General features: G+C 50.1%; 7 protein-coding genes across 7 annotated transcripts, besides 1 other annotated feature; 3 read left to right on the forward strand and 4 right to left on the reverse strand.

The window, feature by feature from the left end:
- Positions 1 to 21811: part of a sequence feature (contig 1.108 735..352786(-1)) that runs on past both edges of the window.
- On the reverse strand, positions 3629 to 5612 carry ANIA_06459 (uncharacterized protein; the record flags this gene model as incomplete). Its single annotated transcript, XM_658971.1, has 5 exons — positions 3629 to 3814; positions 3874 to 4800; positions 4854 to 5058; positions 5106 to 5485; positions 5538 to 5612. 5 exons carry the CDS (start codon positions 5610 to 5612, stop codon positions 3629 to 3631), a joined length of 1773 nt encoding a protein of 590 aa, XP_664063.1.
- Positions 6101 to 7320, forward strand: ANIA_06458 (uncharacterized protein; the record flags this gene model as incomplete). The annotated part of the gene is made up of 4 exons (XM_658970.1): positions 6101 to 6611; positions 6646 to 6984; positions 7014 to 7240; positions 7309 to 7320. The coding sequence occupies 4 exons, from the start codon at positions 6101 to 6103 to the stop codon at positions 7318 to 7320; spliced, it is 1089 nt and encodes a 362-aa protein (XP_664062.1).
- On the reverse strand, positions 9304 to 10278 carry ANIA_06457 (peroxidase family protein; the record flags this gene model as incomplete). The annotated part of the gene is made up of 4 exons (XM_658969.1): positions 9304 to 9461; positions 9516 to 9787; positions 9856 to 10096; positions 10155 to 10278. The coding sequence occupies 4 exons, from the start codon at positions 10276 to 10278 to the stop codon at positions 9304 to 9306; spliced, it is 795 nt and encodes a 264-aa protein (XP_664061.1).
- On the reverse strand, positions 11918 to 12964 carry ANIA_06456 (uncharacterized protein; the record flags this gene model as incomplete). The annotated part of the gene is made up of 2 exons (XM_658968.1): positions 11918 to 12743; positions 12795 to 12964. 2 exons carry the CDS (start codon positions 12962 to 12964, stop codon positions 11918 to 11920), a joined length of 996 nt encoding a protein of 331 aa, XP_664060.1.
- Positions 13781 to 14819, forward strand: ANIA_06455 (uncharacterized protein; the record flags this gene model as incomplete). The annotated part of the gene is made up of 2 exons (XM_658967.1): positions 13781 to 14500; positions 14556 to 14819. The coding sequence occupies 2 exons, from the start codon at positions 13781 to 13783 to the stop codon at positions 14817 to 14819; spliced, it is 984 nt and encodes a 327-aa protein (XP_664059.1).
- Positions 16697 to 20296, forward strand: ANIA_06454 (uncharacterized protein; the record flags this gene model as incomplete). Its single annotated transcript, XM_658966.1, has 10 exons — positions 16697 to 17633; positions 17912 to 17955; positions 18132 to 18238; positions 18285 to 18446; positions 18633 to 18909; positions 19054 to 19321; positions 19382 to 19604; positions 19664 to 19765; positions 19809 to 19973; positions 20257 to 20296. The coding sequence occupies 10 exons, from the start codon at positions 16697 to 16699 to the stop codon at positions 20294 to 20296; spliced, it is 2325 nt and encodes a 774-aa protein (XP_664058.1).
- ANIA_06453 (TauD/TfdA family dioxygenase) lies at positions 20525 to 21762 on the reverse strand (the record flags this gene model as incomplete). Its single annotated transcript, XM_658965.1, has 3 exons — positions 20525 to 21254; positions 21314 to 21449; positions 21495 to 21762. The coding sequence occupies 3 exons, from the start codon at positions 21760 to 21762 to the stop codon at positions 20525 to 20527; spliced, it is 1134 nt and encodes a 377-aa protein (XP_664057.1).

The raw sequence follows: 21811 nt of genomic DNA on the forward strand, positions 1-21811 counted from the left end.
CCAATTCGGGAAATGGGACAGCCAGTTAGAGCCAAAGCTTTGCCCACATGTCCACCAAGACTTCTTGGCGATGCAGGCTAATACGGCTTAGGGGCAAAATAAGGTAAAGATAAACATCCAACGAGGGAAGAATGCACGACGGTCAAGGGAAAAGGCTTTTGTCCCGCCTGGAGTGACGTATATAAGGCTCCCGGTGGTGCCACTTTCTCTATCGAAACTCTGTTCTAACATGCTGATCCGGACTCTAACGCACGCACACAGAACAGGCCATGGTAGAAAAAGCACCTTTACTCGAGTCGACTGGTGTATTTTCGGATAGACGGTCAGCCACCTTAAAAAGGGTGTCTTATAACCAGCGAGCAAAGACGCCATGTCTTGTTTATTCGACCCGCACAAGAAGGGCACTCTGAAACAGGTCCTCCAGCCACAATCTGGCCGCAGCCTGAGTGGAGCATGACCAGCTATGGCTGGCTGATGATTGAACATGGCCAACTAACTAGCTCTTGCTCCACCGCCGACTGGCTTCTGGGTGGACGGGCAATGAACGGTATTGAACATTAAACAGCAATGAACGGGTAACGATCGGTGGGAACGCAAATTGAGGGCCAGTTAGATATTAACAGCGCAAGAGGCCCGTCCTCCTTATTCTTGCCTGGCCCATTCTTTTTCTAATGCTCGTTCTTAAGGGCGTCTTTGCTTGCAGAACGCCGCGCAGCCGATCGGCCAGAGCAAATCCTGCGGTCCAAAAAAAAAAAAAAAAAAAAAAAAAAAATTGAGAATAATCGATCTGGACTTCCAATACCTGATTGATGAACTATGTATAGACTATATATGAAGCGTTATGAGACATCTAAGAAAATCATACCGTTGCAACTTGCCCTGGCAGCAATGTTTCATCTACAGATTATGGCGACGCGATGGATGTCGACCAAGGCCCAGACCTTCCGCCTCCAAATCCTCAAATCCTTAGGCAGAAGAGTACTCCTCAAATGTGACTCATGAGCCACTGGCATCGGCCGATGGGTGATTCTAGTTCCCTGTTCCTACAAGGGACCGCTTTCTGAAGAAGATGCAGACCCGCACCTCCTGAGCTGGAGATGCCCCCCATGGTTCGGTAAGTACCGGGGGGACCATTTACACGATACAGGGATATGCTACGAACTCAGATCAGTGGGGATGCTCATTGAGACGCTCTCTGAGTATATCGACGATACTGTCATCCTAACCCAGAATTGGGCCTAATGATCCGGCCAGTAAACTGTTGTATCCTGTTACCAATCCTTTTATATTCACTGGATAAGAATTACGTGAGAAAATTGGACTGATGCATCAGACAGTCATCAATATGAGTTCCTAATCCTCTGAATCGATCTGCAATGATTACCGGGTAAAATATCTCTGCAGGAGTCATGTAGGGGAAGAAACAGGTACCTATTGAGAAACCTTGCGCACTGGTTGAATATCATGAACTACCTTTGGATCATAGTTTGTAGTTAGGGAAAGTCAACAGATATGCTGTTTAGGTAATTCTTCACTGAAGAAATGAACTTAGTAAAGAAGAGCTGGTGGGCTATCCTAGTGTCGTCCGGTTCGTTTATTCATGCAGTGCATGAATGCAGAACGCTGAAAATTACTGTCATGCCTCATTATAACCAGCATTCAACTATCATTAAATGATTGCTTATTTTTCCTCGACCGCTATTTAGGGAGATTCTGGGTACCTGTATAGGCAGTGCCCTAGCCGGCAGTCGACGAGTCCACTTAGGGTCAACAAAATAGTAAGACGGGCAGAAGTTGTGCGTGACCGTTCTTAGTTGGTAAGTGATTTCTCTGCTTAATTGCGATAACGAGACCTTGGGCCTTAAAGTATTCCTCGTCCTACAAGCTGGATGGGTTTAAGAGAAGTGTTTGTGCTGCCTTCAGGTACTATATATTTGGCCTTCTGCTAATGAGCCTCATAATAAGCTAGACAGCTTTGGTACAATCGTATCAGAAGTTCATCTAGATAGCCCTGCCAAAGAGGCGATGGATCGTTCAATGACGTGCTTACCCTTTAGGGTGACGCGCTCATTAGTTTGTACACAACGATACTGTTAGCTTCGTAACTTGGTCTCCAACAAATCTGTCAGTAACTACTCCGTGCCATGAACCAAAACCTTCCACATACATATAGTTCCTGTCTGTTTCAAATCCGATTGGTCATTGCGGAGTGGAATTCTCTTCACTTTGAGCAACCGGTGGTATCTATATCCAGTTAATATGCCCGCCAAGAAATGCACTTGTTAGTAGGTTGGCCATCTAGACGCACTGTGGCACATTAATAAATGCAAGTTGATTCGGTATCAGATAGAATTGTACTATATTAGACAGTTTGGTGCTTTGTCTCATTTTTCATATGAAATAGTGGCCTAGTGAGAGATCATCGCGTGCTTTTGTGAGGAGACAAGAACTCCGATGCGCTGTATGAGGATTGACCCGAGTCATGCCAGGTTATGTAGTTTACCTAGGTGAGTAGCCCTGTCCATGCTCCAATCCCAGCACGGTCCCTTATCCTCAAAATCCGTCGTACAGAATATGCGTCAAGGCAGCGTGACACCCAGGCTATAGGAGGGACCGCCCCACTTGTACGGTCATCTGTGTACCCTCTTGGTCTCTTCTGATGCTACTAGAGTAGGCATGTAGGGTTTCTCTAACAGATCGTGTGATACTATTTACGCACCCTGCGGCTTCCAGGATCTCTCATTGCACATATATCTTTGTTGCTGCCTATTTAATAAGGTGCAATTTTGAGCCAGATCGCCACGCACGCCCTCGTTGGACATACGGCTATTCGGAAGCGATTATATACTTCCCAATCATTATAACTCTCTATCGAAGAAAAACAAAGATCATCACCGAGGCAAAGTTCGCCACGTCGACAGCCCCTGAGGACAATATCACTTATGATAGAGCGTTGAGAGGCTTGGAGCTACTGCTTCTGGACTCGAGGATTTCAACTAAGGAGCTGCAGAAGACATTCAAGGAGACATGCGTACCGGTAAGGGACGGATACATGTTTCGGCGAGTCATGAACTAAACAATAAGTCTCTTTCAAGAATCGGACTATGGGAAAGTTGTCAGCACCTGCAGAATGAACGACCTAAGCTTTATTGACTGGGGCTTATGTGGCTAATGCGAACTACCAACCGAGAAGAAAGTATTTTAAGGGAGACTGAAGAAACCATATTCTTCACACCCTACAGTTAATGGATGGGATGCGCCCCTCCATAACCCTAAACGACCGGATACTGCAGTGGCAGGCATGTTGCTCCATTCTACCTGGCATTCAAGAGCCAGAGTGAAAAGCCAATTGTCGAATTTCCTGACAGCCTCTACCCCTGGGTGAATTCGAGGACTGGGAGTGGTTCTAGCGACGCATAATCAACGATGTTTTACGTCTGACGCCGAGCCAATGCCCGTCCGTTAACTATTTGACTGAATAATTGACCACGGTCAATCTTGTCAAGGGCTGGACCACATATCTAGCGGAATCATAGGCTACCGTGGGACGATTCTTAGAGAAGGACTCTTGTCTGCCAATCTGCAGTTGACTGAACAGATTTATTTACTACTATACCGATTGCCGCATTTATCTCGCACAGAGTGGGCCGTATTTCTTCCCCGGCAGAGTTTGCTCGTACCAGGAGGAGCTTCCGACGCATTGTGGGCAGTAGAAGACCCCCTCTGGGTCGTACTTGGTCTTGATCTGAAGAAGCTGATTATATTTTGTCGTCCCATAGAGATCTTCTTCCCACCAAGGGTTGTTCCTGTCAGCCTGATGAATACAAGTCAGTATTCCTACTAAAGAAAAAAAGAGCAGTTTCCGGCGGGCACCTCGTTCAGATAACCACCCATTCCCGGTGTCAATTGCCGCATAGCATAGTATTTGCTGTACGTAATATCTGTCTTGACCTTCTTAGCCACGACAGGGCCGAGTTTCGCAGGCCATCCGCGAGCGACGATGTGGATTAGGAATGTCTTTCGCCAGGCTGGATTGACGCCGCTGTATTCTGGCTCTTCGAGGACCTTGCCTCCCCCTACCAAAAGGACCTGATTTATAGTGGACTCTAAGGCGTTTCCTGCTACGGCTCCAACCATCCCCCGGAGGCGCTCACGATCTGAAGTCAAAGCCTTCTTGTCAAACATGCGAGAAGCAAGGGATGTTTCGGGGACCCCGGTCTTTTGGTGAACCCCGGACATGGCGCGGTAGTATGCCGCATACGAGGGGAACTCGAACCAGCTGACAAAGATGTCAATCGCATCATGGACAGACAACGTGTCTAGAATAGGTTCTAATGCTGACTTCGCTGATACGAGTGGTTTGTCTAGGGCCGCGAATGCATGTTTGTATCCAGCTGGGGAATTGCCATAAGTAGTGATCGGGTCGTTAATAGACCAAGAGCCGTAGCCGGAGAAGCCAGATTCTGACAGGGTAGGATAAAAGGTATATAGATCAGTAATAGCATCCAGGAAGGGGTTGAGGTTGCTTGTTGAGGTGGGTACTATGGCGAGCGTGTGCGCCACAACCGGTCTGGAAGGATGCGCCTTGATGGTAACGGATATGACTACGCCATATGTACCTCCACCTCCGCCCCGGAGGGCTGTGAATAGATCGGGGTTGATGCACGGATTGGCTACGACTATTGACCCATTGGCGAGGATGACTTGGGCTTCCAGCACCTGGTCACTGGCAAGGCCAAAGTCGTGAGTAGCCGGCGAATGGCCACCACCCTGAATATAGCCGCCAATGACACTGATAGTCTTACAAATAAATCAATGCATATCCGCGAAAATAGGATGGAATGAGATCTCACCGGATCGCCTCCTCCAACCACGATCAGGTCACGGACAAATGCTTCCTCATAAACCTCGTCCCAAATGTAGCCCCCGGAAACCGTAAACGCCGCGCCGGTCCAGTTGCATGCTGCGCAGGGTATAGAGAGGTTGAAGGTAGGTTGGAACAGAATCCCTTTGCGAAGATACCGAACCCAGATCTGGAGAGATCCGTATCCCGTAGACCTAAAGCTTTGTTAGGGAGGCAGGAGAGCGAGGCTGTGGAAACATACTTTCCCAGCAGATCGTGGCCAGTGTTTCGAATAACCAGACGGACATTGTTCACTCGGGCAAAAGAGATACCAGCAACCAGTTCCTCCAGCTCGGTAGCATTGATCGTGTATACTGGAGACGGTCCCAAGCTACATTTGCCTTGCCATGTAAAATTCGTAACAGGACAGCTATTGTCAATGGGATAGCAGTATCCAATGGGCTGCTCAGACTGAAATGTGGTATTGGACCATTGCGAGCCAACATGGGCACATTCTTCCTTGTTATACTTAGGACCGGGGTAGCAGGAGACTGCTGGTGGCGAGTTGCGAATGAGCTTCCCCGACACAGTCGCATTCAAGGAGGACCAATCAATCTGTTGCCAGCAACTGTGAGCTGGTGTCTACTCCGGATCAGTAGGCGATTTGCAGAAAAAGGTTGATGACGACACGTACACATCTGCATCTTTGCCAGAGAGCAGACGTCGGGTAAAGACTCGATATTGTGAGCAGGAGAAGCGGCAATCTCATTCTGAGAAAATCGAGGAATCTTCGGCCGCCGGTCTCTGAGGGAGCACTGGGTTTAAAAACAATATCACTTGCGGCGGCGTTGTTCCTGCATGAACTATGAGGATAGTCGCAGGCGAGGGCGTGCGGCATCAGTCTGGTTTCGAAGGAGCTCATCCAGCTTTTTATTTAGCTCGAAGTCTCTTCTATAGCCAGGTGTAGCATCTTCCCTGGAACACTGACCGCAACGCTGTCGCACAATGGCCGGTTGCACGCAATTTTGATGGGCCACTTCGACAATATATCTCCCATTGGCTGTGATTCACATCATGTGCTCCGTAAGAAAGGCCCGTCAGCCTCATCTAAGTGGAAGGATGCTCTGTGTGAGGTGTCTGATGCATATTGCGCAGTTGGAAGGTCTTGTGTTGTGCTGTTAAATGTGCACTCCGGCCGTCAGGTAGCGCTCTTCTTTCCTCCATCACCGGGGCGTTACTCTATATCTGTCCGGCAGAATGAATGCAACTCTGATTGATATACCAAGCCCCTCAGGCGTGGCCACACGACTGTCAGAAGGGAATCTAATTGTGATTACCTGGGTTGGTGCTGGGCTCGGGGCACTCTTCACGTTGCTTCGTGTGGCCATTCGTCTCACGCGGATGAGACGTCTTCTGCCAGACGATTATTTTATCCTTCTAGCTTTTTCATTTCTCATCGCAAACGCCGTTCTTCAGACCATACAGATTCCTCATCTGTATTATATTATCCTAAACCCCACTGGAAGCGATATTGCGCCCCATGCCCTCAAGTATGTGCACTACATGTTTGCTATTATTGGGCTCTTCTGGTCCGTCCTCTGGAGTGTCAAGGCTGCCTTTCTGGCACTTTTCTGGGCCATGACAAACAACCTTCCTCATTATCGTCGGTGGTGGTTTGGTATTGTCATCTTCACGTTTGCGTCGTATGCTGGGTGTTGGTTTGCGTCTGCCTTCACTTGCCATCCTCCGTCAACATACTTCAAATTTGGTGAGTAGCAGTCCGCGAGATCTCTAAAGAATAGAGTCTGACAGCCCAGCTCAATGTGTGAAACCGATCGACCAGAAGGGGGCCGAGATTGCGATTATCTACAGCACGGTGGTGGACATATTGACTGATCTTATGAGTACGCCCAGCGCCCGATTCGAGCCCCTTTTTCTGATAATGACAGTCATGGGATTCGCACTCAGCATCATCTGGTCAACCAATATCAGCCTTCATCAGAAAGTCGGTCTAGGGACTGTCTTTTCTCTAGGCCTTGTCATCATTGCATTCGCTGTGGTCCGAGCAATAAACATTACCGGCCGCAGCTACTCGGACCAGGCAGGGCTGGCAGTGTGGGGGATTGCCGAGTCATCCATCTGTAAGAATCTAGAGTACTTTATCTGGAAGTCCTTACTGACGAGAAAGCCGTAATTGTTGGCTGTCTTCCCCCTTTCAAGACTTTCCTCTCTCGAAGCAGCTCCAGCCGCGCCTCTCGATACCCTCCTATATACTATCGCTACCGCCAGAAACGGTCGGTCACGCAAACAACAATCTCAAGCGATATAGCATTAAGACCTCTTTCTGAGTCCGTTGATAGAGTCCCAAAGGGAGAAATACGCATAACGCAGGGTTTTGTGAGTGGCCAGAGTCTACCGGAGAGCATGCATTCTAATCTGAACAGGGAGTTATACGGGAAGAACAGGTTGAGGACTGACTGTAATAATTGGAAATTTATTCAATAATGTTGATAACCCATTGTAAACTGGACCTAATCATTGAGGATATAAGACAATGCAGGTCTGCAATGTAATGCACGCTCAAAATGCCTTTCTATTTCTGAACCCCTAACCCTGAACATCGTTTACTTGTTGGGTCCCCCAAATGCAATACCAGAAGGTGTAGGTTCTTAGTTATCGGTTGCTGAAGTTTAGGGAGATCAGCGTCATCTCCGAATTGCTCAGCAAGGAGCCACCGTGATCGCGAAGACGTTGTCCAAATGCTGACCAGGCCGTATCTTCCGACATAATCCAGACACCGCCAGGTATTGGCAAGGCTTGTCAGCCATTGCTCAAGCTGGGATAATCTGGGGCCCACAAAGGCAGTCCGGTATATGTGGTTAACCCAAACCCTTGCAAGGTACTGTCGTTTTTTGCCGGATCCAATATACAATATGTTTGTCGTTCTTCGCCAGCCAGATTGAGTCCTCTGAGTGCAAACAGCCACCAGCACGTAAAGTCCTTCGCAAATCCCGTAAGGTAGGGCAGGTGAGATGGCCGTCGAGACCTGGAAGCCGATCTGGGCCGATAATGCGCTCGAGCTCGTCGGAAACCCTTTTTCGCTGCGGCAATTTGGGTTGTACAAATCATCAGAAATAGTCCGAGGCAAAAGCAGACAAGTCATGAAGATCTTGAACGGCTCACTCATTGTGTTACAATATGCTCCCACGACATGGAATCTGCTTGCTCCATCGCAGATCGCCCGAGTCTAGTTCACCGGTTCCACAGTGCGACCACCTGGTTGGCTGGCCTCGATGGCGTGTCATCCTCTCGTAGAACAGCTGGTATGCCCTTGACTTCCATGAAATCATTGTCGAAGTCACTTTATCGCTGGAATAGCGCCCCTCGCTTGTACCTACCAAAACGGTGCCTGGATCAGTGCTGAATGCCAGTTCACTCCCTTCAGGCAAGAAGGCCCAGAATAATTTCTCTATATTACCCTCGACCGTTGGCGCTCATCCGCTGTGACAATATCATAAGAGTCGACCCATCTCGGCGCCTTGGCACTTGTAGATACGTCAGCACGCCTTAGACGACTTTGGTGCAGGTATATCCAAAGATTTTTCTTGAGGTGGGAATTATCGACCATAAGAAAGGGGCCTAGAGTCTCTCTGTATGGGCGATGTGCGGTCTAGATGTGTTGGTCTTGCCGTGATCGTCAGGCAGATCCTAACATGCCTCCATGCTAGAGATGAAAATGATTGGGAAAACCCTATCGAGAAGAAACAGACCACGGGGTCGTAATGTCCATGCCTTTGCTGAACCTATGTTATCTCTTGTCTCATTATCATATGGACACTGTTGATAATTGGGAGCGGCATAGATCTTGAGGAGGATACCCGTGGCGGTATTCGCGTCTCGAGAAGGGGTGTCGGACGTAGGCCGTCGACAAAGGAATGAGGGTTGAAATGGGAATGAACGGTATGAGCACTAGAATTTCAAAGGGTAGAACAACCTGCTGTGCTCATGGTTAGATTTAAGTACACACTTTAAAAGAAGCCCGGTGATGTCTCCCAGCTGCCGTTTCAATGCCCTCACAAGTCTTGTACCACAGCCTGGCCCGAGCTGGTTTCAGATCAGATAGGGCACCCTCATTCAGGCTCGATCGGGGCATCGAAGCCTTTGATTGCCTGGCTGTAGGATTTACTTTGGTGGTGTGATCGGAAATTTTCATGCCTAGCCTTCGCGTAACCCTTTCATCATGACGTCGTACATTTGACAATTACAGAGTACATGTCCTACTCCCTACCTCTATGGTCACTTAAGTGCATGTCAAGCTGCAAGAGAAAGTGATTCTGGTGAAGCCTAACGCTCTCCAAAGTCCGCGCAGCGTGTACGCTGGTTCATAAGGTATTGATCAAGAAACACTGGAAGACTCCACCCATCTCGTCTTACAACATTCTGAGACCCTACGCCAGGAATCAGTGGACGATAGGCAGACCATACGCATCCGATGTCATGTCTCGCTTCTTCACGCCGGCAGCTTCCATGAGCAACAGGCTGTACTTGATCCGCTCAGAGCCCTTCATTGTCACATTGCGTCGTTGCCAGCCGAGCTCGGTCGGCATGCGTTCGTTTCCTGAAAGGTAGGTTGGTTAGTATCTGAACGGCCACATAGATTAGGATCACGTACGGAACCAGTAGTCAATGTATTTCTTGTCCACCGTCCCAGTCGTCCCATCCGCCATGATCTCGAAGAACGAGGCGCACTCGCCCCAGCTGAACCCGTCGGCAAGCAAGGACAACTCGAACTCAGGGTTCGTCTTCTTGGAGGTAGCCAGGCGTCCCATCCGAGCCTTTGCAAGCTGCTCGACAGTGATCATTGAGGTGGTAAAGTACGACATCGTCTCGGCCCAAACGGTCTCGTTAAACGGTTTGGGGTCGGCAAAGTATGCATCAGAGCGACTAATACGCAGTAGTTTGACGTCAGAATACATCTCGACCAGGTCAGATACTGAGCGGGGCAGACGTACCTCAAACTAATATCGTGTTCCAGTATGCCGTGCCGGCCGAGGTCGGCGAGGTCGAACCTGTCCGAGAAAGGAATTGGACTGGTCCTGATAGCCTGGAAGAACAAAAGCACCGCATCGCCATGCTCGATATTGAACCCCTCAAGCATGCCCTCTTTGAGGATATCCAGCGTTATCCCTTTACCATTGCGGGGGAGGTAGCCATGATTGGCGAGGGTGTTTAGACCCGGACACGGACCGCGGGCTTATGCCTGACTGTCAACAAGTCGCCGAAAAAAGTAGATGACGAAAATGAAGCTTACAGTCGTCTGGTCCTGGGGCAATCCATTCTCTGGGCTCCCAGCGTCGCTCAATGTCCAAGTAGTGCGGAAACGCTACTACCGAGGTAATGAGGCTCAGGCCTGCTGATAGAACTGATGTCTTCATCGTGGATGGTCTGTCGAGTTATGCGGCAATAATCTTGAGCAGACCATACAGGAAAGGTCTTATTTATGTCCCGCCGTCGCAGTATCTGGGCGACTCGGTCAACACACTTTTTTGAAATTCCCAAATTTTAATTCGATCCTGTCCACCAACCGAGGAGTTTCATCCTCGATATGGGACCGGGAAGTTGGATATAGCGCCGAGGCCCGCGAATGCCGAACAGCAGCCGGCTAATGGAGTATAGGTCGTGTCTCAAGATCTGAGCGATGAACTAAGATCTGCCGGAATATCTTCGGTTCTTGTCCGGCAGTTGGAACAGACCGCAGATCGAATTGTTTCATCCACAGACGCAAAACAAACTGCTCGTTTCGGGGTTTCTACCGCGTTTGGTAGACTTCTGGACAAGCTCAAACTCAAAAGATCTGCATGATTGTCAAATAACCTGCTAAGGCTGTCCCTGAGCGATAGGGAAATCTCGATATACTGTGCGCACGTTGGCCTACCAGCAGGCCCGTGCTGCGCCTTTGAGAGCCGAGGATATTGCAAATTCGATCCATTCTGTTGCGAATTATGCACTTCTTTGATGTCTTTGCCACCTTGATCACCACTGAAAATTTGAGAGAAGATTCGTGCGTGGGCTCCCTGCGTCTCAGGCATGTCTATCCGAGCAGATAACCGGTCGGTACGCCTAACGATATATAATTACAAAAAGTACAACAGATAACATTGGCAAATTGCTTCAGACCGTCAGGGTCTCGACATCGTCGGTCATAGTGTCATTTTGTGATAATCCAAGAAAAGGCTATGTCGGTCTGAGTATGATATATCAAGTATGAAGTGCTCGCGCTTGAAAACTGGTTGGAGGGCCCGAACTCATCTAGTCGTTGCCATAATGTCAGATTGCTCATAATTCACACAAGGTCTCTAGAAGAAGACAAGTCTGTCTCAAGTGATGAGGCCGCTGTTGTGGCGACATGGGCGCACAGTTCTGGAATATTTAGATGATAAGAGTCGATCCCGAGCTTCAAATTCAAATATTGGGAGTGCTGCTGGCGGGGGGCTAACGAAGCGAGCTTGCATTTCCAAAGTGTCCCCTCAGACATTCAAGCCGGCTTGAGATCAAAGAGTCAATGCACATCTATGCAGTGTCATCAGTGACAAGTCAATATATACCAATTCCTCCGTAGTTGTCAAAAGGTTTTGCGTCTTTTGAGATGAGGATTGCCTCGTAGCGCTAGAGCTGCTGTACTGACCTGATACTATACCGAAACCGACCCGGTCTGGCCCCAGAAGAAGCGGAGATTGACCGTGACGCGTAAGGCGCAGCAACTATACTACCATTATACCTCGGGAATCCTAGCCGGCTGGTGAAATGTGACAGGGATAATTCCTTCAAATCGACGCCGAGGTTGAGCTTTTTCAGGAGAAAGATCTGATTGACTCTCAAATATCAATTGAAATAATATATATAGCAAACACTCAGGACTGTTTTGCCACACCAGCGACCAACCTGATATAGCTGGCGCAGGCGAATCAGACAATGAAACTGTCCCAACGCACTATGTACCAGAAAGAATGCAAAACTATTTACAGGTGCAGAGTAGCCTTCAAAGGCACTCTATGCTAGGTCCAATTTATCCATCTAGATGGTAGCCGGGTTCTTGGAGCGCCAGTCGCGAATACTGGTGTAGGGGCTGGCTCGCTTGACGGCACCCCCAGAGAACAGGTTCTTGGACTCAAGATCAAAGCAGGTTTGGGACGTGGCCGTGGTGTTGGTGCCGACACCACTACCAGTGCAGAGAGGGTATGCCTTCTTTGCTCCCATGTCGCAAAAAATGTTTTCCTCAACGTGCACAAAGTCGGGCCCCATGGAGGTCTCGGATTCGCAGAGCTTGACGGCAGAGTGGAACTTGGATTCACTAACGACGAGCTCGGTCTCGGTCCAAGGAGCGCGGACATCGCGGCGAGCACGCATGCGGCGGCTGTTCAGATCACGCTTCTTACCCTTGACCCAGTAGTTGATGCTGCTGGGGTCCTCCTCGGTGCGGAGGCCAAAGTCGATATCGTTACAGATGTTGGCCGGGTCGGTGTTGCCCTCGTCGAACTGGTCAGACGAGTACCGGGGCCAGCGTACTTGAAACCCGGTGTTGGGCTGGTCGCCGTTGCCGTCAATCCAGAAGCACTTGGGCTGGTAGGAGTTCTCTCCATTGGTCCACAGGTTGCTCTCGTACCAGGTTCCGCCACAGGCTTCGCCGTAGTCTCCAGATACCGCATACTTGTTGCCGCCTGCAGTCTCGGCCCAGGTTGTGGTCACCCAGGCAATGCAGATGGCGTCGTTGTTGGCCGAGAAGAGGGAGTAGACACCCTGCTGGTCGTGGTCGACCGTGATGGTGCCAATGTTCCCGTTGCTAACAGAGCCAGGGTCGGCAGTCATGGCCTTGTACTCTCCAAAATCGTTCCAGATGCGGCTGTTTATGCTTAGCAGGAAATTGCAAGCGTTGTGTGATCCATGCACTTACACATCGGGCAGGTCACCACCAGCATTCTCAGTGCCGCCGGGACCGTCAAGACCAACGGCAACCTTGATGGTCGAACCAGGATCTTGATCCTGGCCAAAATTGTCCATGCTGAACGACACGATTGTCAAGAGACCGGAGATAACCCCGATTGCATCAACGACTCCGGCCATGGTGATCGGATGTGGTAAAAGAGAATTGGTACGAGAAGACGCTGAGAACTGAAGGCTTTAGAGCTGCGGCCGAGAGCCTGAAGAAGCTTAGAGATGGATGAGAAGAGCTGCTGAGAGGCTTGAGGATGATGGCTTCATCGTCGGTCTTCTGGCTGGTTTATATAGGCTGGCCGACTTCGGGGTTTGGTTGTTGTTCTGTATAGTTCGGCCCGGACCGATTTGCATCAACATCGGTATACTCACAGCTCTCTCTTGCATAGCATTCGAATAGCTCTGCTAGTATGTTACATCGTCCCAGGGGCCAAATCCTGCAGTGTGTTGAAATTGCTCTCACTGCAGCTTCATCATATAGATCGGCGTGGGGGCGGCCCCAGCAAAATCGGAACAGGAAAAGACTGTACGAGAAGCACGGTCATTTGGTTTGGTTCCTTGGCTAGCTGGGGCCAAAAGCCCTGGAGAGCATCCTTCGCATGAATCATGATGTTTCTTCAACCTTGATTCAGCCCTCTTGGCCTGCAGAAGCGCCCAGTGGGTCCCCCTCCGGGCCGACGTTTACAGCGACTCTGAACCTGATAGTATACAGGCTACTCCTTAGCGCAGGGCTGAGCAGACGATCTGCAGCGATGTGCGCTGACGAGAGGTTCTTGACAAGCCGCTGAGGTCATTTGCTTAGCTCTTCATTTAACTATGGTTTCATTGCACTACAGACTGGTTCCTTAAAGCACCGCTATCTCTATCGACATCCTCCGTCTTTCTCTCCAGATCACACCAGCACTGTTCCTCTTTTGGCTTCTCATACAATCCTTCAAGCCCAACATGATCCACTCCAAAGTCCTCTTCCTCGCCCCCGTCATCTCAAGCCTGGCTCAGGACCTTCCGACTGACATTGTCGGCTGCAAAGACCTCGACTGCCCCAACGAGGGCTGGGACTCTTGCACTGTAGCAGACGAGACCTATGCCGGTGTTGGATTGGCACGGGTCTCAAACGCGCCAGACTCATTGGCTGGCATCTCCCTAGTGAAGGGGGTCCACATCGAGGATCCAAAGTCCGGCGGAAATGCCGGGGGTGATGGTTCCGAAGAGTCTCGCTCCTTCAGGTCTGTCTACTATCTTGGAACGCCGTCCAATTTGGAGGTGGCCGACGTGTCTGGCTGTGCTGTGGTCTTCAACGACCCTCCAACTGGCCACTTTGATGTCCCCAAACTCAACGACAGCATCACCGTCGACACGCGGGCCTCATATGGGACTTGCCCCGACGTCATCCAGCAGGGTTGCATTGAGGGTCTGACTCGGCAGGCTGGCAAATTACAGTACTCCGGTTCCAATGCTTGCTCAGCGCTTGCTTCAGACCTTCGTAACAATCCTCCAGATGAGTGCAGTGACATGACAGGCTCCGGTGATGGACTGGGCAGTTTCGACGTTGTCTCCTTGAGCAATCTGTCTACCATCTCGCAGTCTGCCAATGGCTCCTCGAACTGCTGGCCTATCTTGCCCAAGACAGACAATCTCGCCCAGCTTTACGATGACACGACAAAGGTATGTTCTGCCATCTTTCATTATGTACCCCTGCTGATGGTTGTCATCTCATAAGGGCAACTACACGGAACAAGGAAACCTCGCCGAGATGTACAAGATTACCCCTATCCTCACCGTCTTCACCTCGGACAACAGCACCAATAGCCCGGTCAACAACACGGCTGCCTCCCTGACCTGCTTAAAGGTCGTAGGCACACAGGATGTCACCAATGCCACGGATCCGACCGATACCGACGTCGACGCTGCGCCGCTGTCAGCGGTGAATATGGTTGGGGCCAGTGTGGCGGCCATTGCTACACTCATATTTGTCCTGCTCTAGACTTTCTATGAACTGTTTGTAAAGCTGTCTCGCAAGCTTTCCGTGAATGTTGCCATGAATCATTCCTCTTCACATAAGGTTATCATCTCAGGTCTTTGTACAAAGAACCTCAATTTCATTATACCTAGCATTCTACAACTTATGGTTTTGTTACTGCATCGAGAGGTTGACCATCTCGTGCCGTTCAGACTGCACGTCAGATCGTAGGTGTAGACTGCACCCCTGACACCCTGAAACAGGGGACATATTTGGCCTGCCACAAGGGGCCAGAAATTGAATCCGCATTGTCAGCAGCCCTCTTGAACCCAGCCCTTAGAACACATTATATATACCAATATGGGGATATCTGACTCTTAGCCTAGTGAAATCGGATGTAGTTCAACCAATTGGCCTCTAGTGGCGCCTGTAACCTAAGACATGCAGACGACACGCGGTGTCTTTATTAATCTAGGGACGACGCGGAAGCAGTAGTTCTGACATTCCTCGCTTCACTATTCACTCGCTGAGCTCAGTGGCTGTTTTTTTCCCCGGATTATTGAGCAAGCAGTGCTTGACTGTGTCTCTAAGCGCTCAACCACCTGCGCCATTCACCCCGGCATTAAGCCTCTCCAAATCATTCGATCAGTAGCAGGACAATTCATCACTATTTTTCGAGTTTACCCTTCAGCGTCTGGTTTGACCGGCGTTCTGCAGTATATATGGGCTCTAGGTGGGCTTCCTGTAATGTAGTTAACAACTGTCTCCCCCCATTTAACCAAGCATATATGGACTAGGAATTTTTTTTTTCCAAATGTTTTTCTTTTTTTACTTTTTTATGTTTGATAAATTGATGATTGGAGTCAAGTATAAAGTCTAAGTATTGCCCAGGAACATCCTCGACCTATGTCGCGCGCGCGTCACCAGTCTCTATGTCACAGCATTATGCATTAGCCCAGCTCTGTTGGACCCCACCTGACGGCGATCTTCATATATCTAATGCAAGCCTTTTCTGTTTTCAAGGGAAAGGTAAGAGCGCAAGGTCTATTACCGGGGTTGTTGAGGCAGTGTTCAACAGCTGTGAGGTCACATTCAAATCCTGTTGACTCGGCGAAGAATCGGTTCGCATAATCTGTACAAAATTCGGCCGTCGGATAGATTCCGTGGTCATTTACGGCTTGACATGATATTCGGTCATTCCGTGTAGGTTTCCATCAAGATTTGCGTGTGTCAGCTGGCGGAATCGCGTTTATGCTGCATTCAGGAGTCGGCGACGTGTCGTGCTTATGGTTACAAGGCATTTGTAACACTATTATACTCCGTAAAGAAATAGTCAATCAAAATGCCAATAAGTCATTCGCCCCTTGTGATTCGTCATTGGCTGTTCGTATGAGTCTGCTTTCTCTGTCCAGTTACGAATTCAAATCGTCACTTTCATTGGGATCAAGAGGCTTATCCGAGTTCTCGAGCCCCAGTAGGATCGGCCAAAGACACTGCTTCTCCCTCTTCATGGTCACAAATAGGTCAATCTGCCCTTTGTCACTTTTTAATATCTTGGTCCTAGGTTTCGCGTTCATTCACAAACCTTGGTTGTTCCAAATGAGGGGCTGCGACTTCGGCTTTGAAGTCCTATATCGTCCCTATTCTCCCTTTGTACTCAGTGCCAAAAATCATTGAGCCATCTATGATATCCAAGAGAAAGGCTATCCAATGTGAGTACCTACTGTAACCTCTCGATAAAGGGCTTTAGTAAACCCCGTTTTCAACATCTCAAGGGATTACATATTGCAGAATCAATGGAGGTGTGGATATAAGGACCTCAGTTCTACTTTCAAATTTCCTGCCCATCATCTCGCTTCCGATCCATCAATTACCAATTACTGTAACCTCCCTTAGTCAACATGAGCCCTCGTCTAGACTACAATGAAGGATACGATTCCGAAGACGAGGAGATCCCCCGTTACGTACACCATTCTAGAGGAAAGAGTCATAGATCCGTGAGGACGTCAGGTCGCTCACGCACGTTGGATTACGACGGGGATGATGAAGCTAGTGACCACGCTGCCCCCTCCGGGATTGATCGGGACGCTCGAGCCTGTCCAACATCTCGCAGATATACTGATGACTGCCTTGAGACACATAAATTTCGAGGTGCCCGCTCCTCTCGCTCCCGTGGACGAACCGATGATAACAAGGTTTTGTACTACACCAAGTATCGCAGCCCGGCTAAGGACTTGCCTATCGAGCGTGATCCCGAGGGTATTAATTTATTCAAGGTCCGACAGCACACACGGCCAAGTGACGCTCATGTGCCCAGTGGATACCGTGAGCCCTACGAAGTCAAGGTCGACGAGTATGAGGATGATCATCCCCGTACATGCACTAGCCGCCGTGACTCTAGACAGCCGAAAGTCTACAAGGTCCGGGTTGATGAGTACGAGGATAACCTCCCTGCACGCTCTCACACTGACTTTCGCGAGTCTCCACGGTCTGAAAGATGCTCTAGCCGCTACACCGAGGACTCGAAGCCTGGGGAGCTTCCTCCCCGCTCAGGGCCCTGTCGGTCCAGCAGGCCTTCTCCGGTCGATGAGGACGTCGAGTATGAGATCCGTGAGCCCCGAGGGCATCGCTCCAGTCGACACTCTACAGATGTTGACTTTCAGCCAGTAGAACAACATCCTCGCTTTGGACAACGTGGACTCAGCAGACCTTCGCGGGTTGATGAGGAAGTCGATTATGAGATCCGTGAGCCCCGTGGCAATCGTGTCAGTCACGCTGCTCATGGTGACAGCCCCTGTCAGGACCAAAGCTCCAGGCATATCGGCATTCAATTGTGGAGTACGCGCGGACCCCGGGCGGCTGGCCGTGGCCGGGGTCCTGATGAGTCTGACGATGTTGAGCCCTAGGCAGGGAATTGCCGTAATGCTCTTCAAACTGTATAGCAAGCTCAGCATCAATTCTTTAACTGGCAGGCGCTCTGCTCGCGCGTTTCTCTCTTGGGGTGGTTGGTTTGACTGTAGATTTCCTCTTTCAAGGCTTCTAGATACACCTTTGGAAGATAGCAACGCTATGCAAGATATTTTTGATAATTCAAATCCTTTTTACACATGGAATAGCTGGTGTTCCTGTTTTATCTAGGCAATTGACCCACGCCATCTCGGTAGGTACGGTAAAAGCAAGCCGTAATCTCGTATGGCTTCATCCTTAGCATCGTATAGATCTCCACTCGGGACTCGGCCAGGGATCTTCCATCAATCAACGTGAAGAAGTCCAGCACCCCGCTGAATCATAATATCCTACCGATTCTGCTCTCTTCACCTCTAGATACCCCTCTAGACTCCTGTCAACATGTTCCGTACAGTCGAAGACCGCCCGACCCCAAAAGAGGTATATAACTGGCGGCTGTACACCGAGGCCACCATCATTGCCACTGGTACACTCTTGTGAGTAGGTGCTGTTGTAACGAAAAACATCCAACTGATCCGCCAGGTTCGGCTATGACTCGGCTTTTGTGGGAACTACCATTGCCCGCCAAAGCTTCGTTGATGCCTTCAACATCGTCGAGTCGGAGGCGGCGGATATTTCAAGCAATATCACGTCAACCTTTCAGGCCGGCGCATTTTTCGGCGCCATCTTCTGCTTCTTGCCTGAGTGAAGCCGTTAGAGACGGTCTCACTGGCTAACCGGACCAAGTGACCGACAAAATTGGGCGTAAATGGGCCCTTCAGGCAAACACACTGCTGTTTCTTATTGGCGCGATTGTGATGACGGCTGCAACACATCACCTTTCCTATATATGTAAGTCATATCCCCGTAGTAGTCAAGGTTGTTAACTAGAGCAGATGCTGGACGAGCTCTCACCGGCATCGCATGCGGCGCTATCACCGCGACCGTCCCCAGCTATATTGCCGAGCTGTCAATCGTGTCGATCCGGGGCTTCCTCACCGGGTTCTTCGAAGTCGCATACCAGATTGGTAGCTTGGTTGGATTCTGGATCAACTATGGCATTAACGAGAACATGGACAACTCCTCGGCCGCAAGCTGGAGAGTGCCTATGGCAGTCCAGATCATCCCCGCAGGAGTCCTTTTCATTGGTGGCTTTTCCTCCATGAGAGTCCTCTCTGGCTGATGCGAAAAGACAGTGAGGATGCCGCGACGGCTGCCCTGGAGGCGTTGAGGAAACTGCCACGGTCTCATCAATGTAATCTCCCACCAAGACTCAGGACATAGTCCCATGCTGACTATTTTAGATGTCCAGGAAGACATCGAGATGAACCGCACCAGGCTGCTGGAGGAAGCTCGGATCGCCGAGAAGTACGGACAAGGTTGGTTGGCATATATCCGAGGCGCACTCTTCGAGCTCTCGCGCCATGGGATGTGGAATCGTGTTCTGCTCGTCCTCTGTGCCTTTGCACTGCAGAATATGTCGGGAGCTGCTGCTATCAACTACTATTCCCCCATACTCTTTGCGTCGTTGGGGATCACTGATGTCGCTCTGTATACAGGTATTTATGGCCTGGTAAAAGGTAAGTTCTTCTCCTTAAGTATCTCTGGCTGACAATAGGGATTAACTGATGAGTTTACAGCCGTCGCATCAATTATATTCTACGGCATTCTCATTGATATGTGGGGCCGCCGACGTCCGACCATTGTTTCGTCACTGGCCTGCCCTCTATGTCTCTGGTTTGTGGGTGCATACGTCAAAGTTGGGCATCCAGCCGATATCATAGACGCCGGCGGGGAATTGTCCCCCTCCACGGAGGCTGGTGGTAGAGCGGCGACTGCGATGATTATGATCTACTCCGTCTTGTAAGTGCCCCTCACTTTTGAATGGGCTTCAGCTTGGAACTCGAGTAACTGGTATCCAGTTGGTCTTTTGGTCTCAACGGTATCCCCTGGATTGTCTCCGCCGAAATCTTCCCCGGCGCGCTGCGAAATCTCACGGGGACATGGGCTGCGCTGGTGCAATGGTATGCAATTCCCTTCACCTAGTATCCATATCTAAATCAGCAGGTTGATCCAATTCGTTATCACCAAAGCTCTCCCGTACATCTTCAATAGCCTTGGGTACGGGACGTGGTTCTTCTTCGCCTCCTGGATGCTGCTCGCTATCATTTGGTCATTCTTTTTTCTCCCGGAAACCAAGGGGAAGACTCTCGATGAAATGCATACGATCTTGTACGTTTCTCTCCGTCGAAATGTGGTCTTGGCTAATGAATCAGCGGCCATTCTCTCGCCGAAGAGCAGGGTAAGGGTGAGGTTCGAGATAACACTACTAAAAGTGATCGGGAGGCTGTCTAGTCCAGTAGTTCTAGAGGACTATTGGCTGGATGATTCCTCTGATGATTTTTGATTGGTGGTGAAAATGTTGGATGTTTAATGCCAATGTACTGGGAGAGAACATGCCGATAGTACATACCGCTGTGTTGTATATCGAAGACGGTTGATTTATATATCTTAGTCTTTCAAAAGACGGCACTCACACAATCACACTTCGATGATTCAATAACTGCCGATAGCATTTAATGAAGTATCAATTCAGCGTACCATTCTTCCGAGACACCATAATTGACTATCTGGCCACTGGGTGAAGATGAACATCGATGACCTCTCTTATTAATACCCATATTGGAGCAGAATCTGGACTGCCAGATTAGGGATTCATTACGAGCTTGCACCCAGTGAGTTATCAGCACTCAGTCTCGTCTTGTATGGTTTTTCCAGTCTTTCTACTGACTCCGGACAAAAGGCTTGAGGGGGAAAATTGACTTTGCTGCATCCACTCCGTCGTAAACATACTCCCACCGCGACTTGAGTCTCTCAGGGGTTTCCCACGCCAACTCTGGGTCCCGGAGCCACAGCCGCACCAGGTGCCGCCTCTTCTCGTCAGAATCAGTGAAGCCCGCGCGTGCATGGAAGATCGACAGGTTATTGATGACCTGGATATCGCCCTTGTGGAAATCAAGCGCAACTGCCGACTTCTCGGCCAAATAGTGCAGCGCGTCCAACGCCTCTGCCTGGGCTTCCGTGATCGGAGGTAGTGTCGCAGCGCGAGGTTTACCCCAGTACCCCGTGAACCCTCGCCGGGCATACTGAATGATCAGTCGCTCTGGAGAGCTCGATGTCTGGGGCTGATAGTATAGCAATGGGCGGCTAACGACATCGCCGCCCTGCTCGGCGACCCAGGGCTCGGCAAGAGTGTGGATGAGATCGGGCCTGGTGCGCGCCAGCTCGTTGTATACGTGCCAGCTGCTGGATAGATAGCTCTGGCCGCCCTCTGCTGCTTCTTGAAGTGCGAACAGAGTAATCACATCCCCTGCGTCGGTATGGAAGACTTGCTTCTCGGTCGTATACGCCGGGGCTTTGATCGTCTTGGTGTCGACCTTGCGGCTGAGATCGGTGATATGGGCCAGCACCACGTCGGCTTTCCCTGCCAGTTGTTGTCCTGGCGGCCGCGGACTGGGGCGATATACGAGGCGATTCCAGCGTAGATGATGAAGTTCTCTTCCCGCGTGTACTGGTCGACCGGGACCCCGCGAATGACCTTGAACCCGCGGCCGAGATGGATCTCGCGTGAGATCAGGCGCAGGCTATTGTGCAGCTTGTACAGCGGGAATGTCTCTTGGTTGACAAGGCCGATGGGCAGGTTGAGGGCTAGCTTGTTAGTTTTGCTGTGCTTGCTTATGGGGTTTCACTCACTTTTGAAATGAAGGAGAGCCTGGTCGACTTCCTTCAAATCATCTTCGGTGAGATGATAATTCCAGTCATATACTTCCCCAACAGTTTTTCCATCCCAGGCTAAATCCGACTTTAGTTCCTGCGGGAATCCCTCTGGCAATGTCCGTGGAAGATTCTCCTCTCTCTGGCGCCGTTCAGCACGAGCGGCGTACTTCACGGGATCCGGCAGGTACTGAATATCAGGCTGGCCGTCAGGACCAACAGGAACGGGCGGAATGACAACAGACATTGTTTCGACGCTATTTCAGGGTGATGACCTGGGATATGTGAAGGAGGAC

Source organism: Aspergillus nidulans, chromosome I, assembly GCF_000011425.1.
Source record: "Aspergillus nidulans FGSC A4 chromosome I".
NCBI lineage: Eukaryota > Fungi > Ascomycota > Eurotiomycetes > Eurotiales > Aspergillaceae > Aspergillus > Aspergillus nidulans.